Source organism: Euprymna scolopes, chromosome 30 (assembly GCF_053919585.1).
Source record: "Euprymna scolopes isolate OS-2025 chromosome 30, ASM5391958v1, whole genome shotgun sequence".
NCBI lineage: Eukaryota > Metazoa > Mollusca > Cephalopoda > Sepiida > Sepiolidae > Euprymna > Euprymna scolopes.
The window spans coordinates 1,771,377-1,777,376 of NC_136511.1; the positions used below are offsets into that span (position 1 = coordinate 1,771,377).

Below are 6,000 nucleotides of genomic sequence, written 5' to 3' on the forward strand. Positions count from 1 at the left end.
ACATGATGGTTATTTAACATTACGATAGCGAGATATAATATTGTCGCCAAAGTATTGCTTGAGAAATTCCATGGTGTCTCCCGCCGTATGTGCCGTTACCCTAATTTGTTAGTACTATAATTAACGGCTAACATATTATCTGTAAATTATTTAATAGAGAAAAATAATATAATGGTAAAATGACAAAAATGTTTAACAGTCCAGTTATTTTTTTGAACAGTCTGACATTATCTTTGCTTTCTAGGACCAATTTAGGCATGGCATTGCTTGGTTGACGAATAGCATCTTAAGGAATTTCTTCCATGTCTGATGCAATAATGCTAAAAGTCTAAGCTTAGAAGATAACTTACTATTCTTTATTTGCGAAGGTGCCGGTCTAATCTGTTGCAAAAGGTTCTAATTGGGTTTTTGCTCTGGGACTGACTTGGCCATGGGGATTAGTTGATCCTATTTTGGCTTTACTCATGTTGTGTCGCCCTTGCAGAGTGACAAAAGAACTTCGTCTTTCATAAATAGGAAGTTCACTTGGTTCACTTTGGCGGTTAAGAATATTGGTAGAAGTCGTTCATGTAATATTGGAACATATTTATCAACACTGATGTTACCTTCACATCCCGCCAGGTCCAAGGCACCATCACATCAAATTTCACCTCATACCATAACCAAGATCCCATATATTTCAGCATTGGCTGCAGTCTTGTAAAGTCAAACTTTTGCTCAGGGAGCCTCCATACCCATCTCCTTCCACCATCAGGAAATAATGAAAATTGTGACTCATGAGAGAAATCAGTATTGGTCGAAAAGGTTATATATCTCCATATTATCTTAGGAACCCAATCTTTTCTATGCTTGATATTGGCAGGACGAAGAAAATGTTTCCTTATTGCAGCTCTACCATAGCAGCCCAGCTTGTAAAGATACCTGGCAGCTATTCTGGGACTGACACCAGCTTGTATGCAATGTCAGTGGCTTTGCTCCCAAAAATTATTTTCCACATCTTTTCACATAAAGCATGTTTCTTTCATGGGGCCCCGGGCGATCTGAGTTGGGGTTAGGGTAGTGTGCACTTTTTTCCTCTCTTGCAAATTGTACGATCACTCTGTAAGCAGTAGAAATGGGTATTAAAAGAGTTCCTATTGTTTTGCGTTAAATAAGACCATCTTGATGTTGACCTACGATTCGTCTTCGCAAAAATTCTGATATGTCTGACTCTCCTTTTGTTCATGGCATGGTTCAATGTTGCTAGATGCGATTTTAATGAGATAAACCACTAAAGGCCAATACTCGACTGTTCAGCCAGACAAACAACTAACTCTTGATTTAAAATTCTCTTTTAATTGAAAACATAACAAAATAGAATCCAATTCTCTCAAGATAAAATGCTTAATTTATTTTCTTATAAATATTTCATTCTAAAATATCTTTTAGGTGATATTCTATTTGAACTTACGAAAAACAATCATAATAATAATCGACTACTTGATTTTTTTGGTGTTGTCCGAAACCAACGATACATAAAGGGGGACGAATTGCTGTTTCAACTATCAATCTCATTCAAGCTTATCCTCGACTGTTTTGTTTGCTTTAATAATTACCTTATCTTGACCGACTAAAATATCTTTGCCTTCAAGTTCAATATAAACAAATTCGGAAAAAGTCTGACCATGTCCACTCTACACATGTCTAAACGCTTCTGCATCCCCCTGCACCTCAAAATCACTTGTGTGAGACGCGAATTTTCAAGAACCATCGAGACCGTAGGCATTAAAAGACCATATTCTATGGTGCGCTGTCTTTTAAATTCCACTTTATTGAGCTTGTTTAATGTATTTTCGTTGTAGGAGGGAGCGGAAATACACACTTTAACATAACGTGTCGAAAATTTAATTTTACAAGCCTGAATAGTAATTTTTGCGATCCATCTTCTTTATTAGTGCTAAATTCGAAAATGGAAACATTGAATTTCAAATCACACCAATAGTGCATACTTAATTGGCATGTCACAGTGATGAACATATCCAAAAATTACGAAAACGAATGATGTAGAAAACGAATTATTAATGAAACTAATTTTCGGAGACAATAAGACAAAACTGAGTTTTACAAATAAAAGAAATCGGCGAGCCCAATCGCAATAAAATGAAGGTGAATATTTTATAAATACGAAAACTTTTGGCCAACTTAGCAAACTTAATTTTCGCTAATTACTAGCCTGGATACCCGGCGTTGCCCGGGTATTTGTGGGTGTATGTTGAAAAAAAAAAAGTAAATTAAAAAAGAGGTAGTAGGCAGGCAGGCCCGAGCCCGTACGCGAAGGGGTAAAAGAAAAAAAAATGTGAGGTCTTTACCGTTGCGTCTATCGCCAAAGCGAAATTGACGAAGGCTTAAATTAAGGTTAGTCAATCGAAAAGAGGCGATTACTTTCGAAAATGTTGGCGAAAAAGGCGACCCCTCCTTGTAGAAAACTGCCCAGTTGAGGGTAAAAGAATTAATGTTTTTGACCAAATTTGTCGATATTTGTTGTCCGACGGTACGAACTTTAAAACGATATCAGTCTCGTGAAAATCTGTCGCCTCCGTCGAAAGTTTTAGACATACATGCATATATACATACATTTTAGACATACACACATACATGCATACATTTTCTTTATTCTTTCTTGCTCGTCCGTCGAAGTCGACGATGACCAAGGTATCAATCAGTTCGGCGTCAGGGGTTTGTGGGTCCTGAGATGGCTGATGAGGCCAATCCGTGCTCGGCAGACCCTTCCACACTCTGGACACGTGAAGGTGGTATCGGCAGACTGTGAACCGGCAGCTCTCTCCTTCCTCTTCTTGCGCTTCTGCTGGTCGTTGGTCATGCGTTGATCCTCTGCCCTGTCGGCTCCCTGGCTGATGGCACAACGTCAGGCAGAACGTTCCGCAGCGCGACTCTCCCAAGACAGGGGGTTGATGTCAAAGCCTTTGAGGAGGTTCTCAGGCAGTCTTTATATCGTTTCTTTTAGCCTCCTGCAGTCCGCTTACATACATACATACATACATACATACATACATGCATACATACATACATACATACATACATACATGCATGCATACATACATAAATACATATACATTTAAACAGAGAGGTGAGATTTATATTATAGATCATCAAAAACGCTTCATTAGTAAATACTTTTGGTTTACATGAAAATAGAGTTTTAAATTTCGCGTTTATAATGGAGAGGACCCTTTTTATATATGTGAAAACCTATGCGTAATAATAATGACTAAGTGTAGTTTAGGCGAGACAAAGTTCTGGTTGAAGCAAATCCCTACAGCTTTTAAACCGGTCAAAACTGAATAGTTTTTTGTTTGTTTCTTTCTTTTTTTACCATAACCTAGTTTACCTTAAATTAACCTTGTGGCGACGGAGAGGTGAGTGACAAAGCCAGCTCAGGACATTTACAGCCGAGGCATCAAAAGATGGCTTGCACAATTGCACTGAGAATGTTAATTACTATGTAGGAAAATAAATTCTGGAGCATAGAATGTCGCTCGTTTTAATTGTACTACTCTCGTCTTCGTAGCTCTTCAACGTTTAAGTTTTTCAGTAGAAAAATAGGTCATACTTTAGGAACGGTCCTCGTGTGATAAATATATGTAGATCTGCTTTATCCGAAGGTCGACAAGGCATTTATATTTTTCTTATGGTAACCACTTTTCAAGGCCAGGGGAACTCTATAATAAAGTTTTATAAGTGTTATGTAGATGGTGAGACAACGCCACTATAATCAGTAACAATGGAAATGGTACACAATTTTCATACTAGAAAACATTCGACCTTCTACAGCCATTATATATGATTCTCCCACTCTCTATCTGTGCATAGATCTAAACGCAGATTCCATGAAGAAGGCACGAGATAGCGTAAAAGTACATTACAGATATGGGAGAGAACATAAAAGAAACATGTTGGAGAAATGAGTGCGCGGAGAAGTGTTATTAGAGAGCTATTCCAGACGTGTGGCTGTCGTCAGAGCAAAGACAATGTCACACGCGGCCGGAAAAGGGGATATGAACTGTTTAAATATTTAGAAAATATGTGTTGCTGGAAACGTAGATTCCATGAACAAATTTTCTTTCTTAGAAATGCACGCCTGTGGAATTCTCTGTCCTCTGCCTGTTTCCAACCTGACTACAACTTGGATGTCTTCAAGTCCAACATAAACAAATCCCTGATTAATCGCCCCCTTAAGTAAGACACTTTATCAAATCTCCAATACCAACTATTACTACGATATTATCCCATTGATTATTGTACACTCAATAACTCTTATCCTCGAGTGGCTTCCGGGTCTTGATAAGAGGTGATCCTCCATGTAAAAATAAATAAATAAAATAAAATAACAGATATAAAGGCTGTGTTAATAAAGAAAGTGAGTCGAGTTTTTGTTTCTGTTTTGTTATTTTTTTACATGGGGTCACCACTTATCAAGACCCGGAAGGCCACTCAGGGATAAGGGTTATTGCGTGTACAGTAATCAATGGGATAGTATTGTAGTAATCATTAGTATTGGAGATTTGATAGAGTGTTTTATTAAGGGGGCGGTTTATCAGGAATTGTCAATGGGACAATATCATAGTAATCGTTAGTAAACAGGATTACTTAAAGGAAACGGCTCATCAAGAACTTGTTTATGTTGGACTTGAAGACGCCCATATTGTAGTCAGCTGGAAAGCAGGCAAACGGAAGACAGTTCCAGGGGTTTGCAGTTCTAAGGAAGAAACTTTGTTCATGGAATCTACGTTTAGGTTTAGGCACAGATAATGAGTGTTTTTAGCTAGACGACTGTTTCTCGTGAAGGATTTGCGAGGGGAAACATTGGAGCACAGACACTGTTATCTTGTGACGGAATCTACAACGTGTTGGGTCTGTTAAAATGTAATGGCACCGTTAAAAAACTGAACCACTTTACAGTACTTGTTTTCTATATCGTGTTTTATTCTTTGTAATTTTTTTTTTATTGCAGATCCGTACGTGAAAGTCACTCTGGTGTACGCTGGCAAGAAGATGAAACGGAAGAAGACAACTACCAAACGCAACACACACAACCCAGATTGGAATGAGGCTCTCGTGTTCAACTTGAGCCGGGAATATATCAAGGATCTTTCAATCGAACTGTTCGCTTATCATGACAATAAGATCGGTAACGACGAGTTACTAGGAAAAGTGATTCTCTGTCCCGTTTCAACTGGCGAGGAAAAAATCCACCTGGGAGACATGATTGTTGGGAAGAGCAGCGGCCCGCGTTGGCACCGCTTGGTTCAGTAAACTCATACGAGGAAAAACATCCGACATATTTTAATGGAATTTGAACGTGTCGCGTTGATTAGATTTAAAAAAAAAGAAGAAAAAGCTCTACGAGCTTTTAATATAAAAGATGCAAAATAAACTTGATTAGGATATTTTTTTCCAGTTTTCATTTTGATGCAGAAGGCCATAGATACATTCCTTAAATTATTTCAAATTTGAAAACGAGTTATTAACGATATTTCTTATTACATATTATTATTATTACTTATTATTATTATTATTATTACTTATTATTATTATTATTATTATTATTATTATTATTATTATTATTATTATTATTATTATTATTTATAGATTCTGGGTCGTTGCCCTAATCTGCTTTATAATCGTATTCACAACTGTTTGAACGTGGTCCTCTACAAGTAAAATTTGTTGTAACTTTCTAATAACCTCTCCTGTCTGTCTGTGTGTGTCTGTGTGTGTGAGCGAGTTCCCTCTAGACTCGAAACGGCGGGGCCGATTTTTATGTAATTTTACACTAAAGTACTTAATGTGCTTGGCAGTTTTCTTAGATAGGTTTTGTAACTGAATGTCCTTCATAAGTGTCGATGATCTATAATCGAAATAATCTGATGAAAGAAAGGACGGGTGATTTTGACACAGGCTAACACCTTACACAGCCCAACATCACAAATGCATTTGAGA

The 6,000-nt window shown here is 37.5% G+C and overlaps 1 protein-coding gene across 2 annotated transcripts in view; it reads left to right on the forward strand.

Annotated features, from left to right (window-relative positions):
• The window catches only part of LOC145254635 (synaptotagmin-B-like), a 768,196-nt gene extending 762,762 nt beyond the window's left edge, over window positions 1-5,434 (forward strand). For both annotated transcript variants that reach the window (XM_080113250.1, XM_080113251.1), the window contains exon 5: window positions 5,012-5,434. In XM_080113250.1, coding sequence (XP_079969376.1) covers window positions 5,012-5,313 — 302 coding nt within the window. In that variant the 3' untranslated portion in view covers window positions 5,314-5,434. The remainder of the gene's footprint in view (window positions 1-5,011) is intronic.
• Window positions 5,435-6,000: the final 566 nt, after the last annotated feature.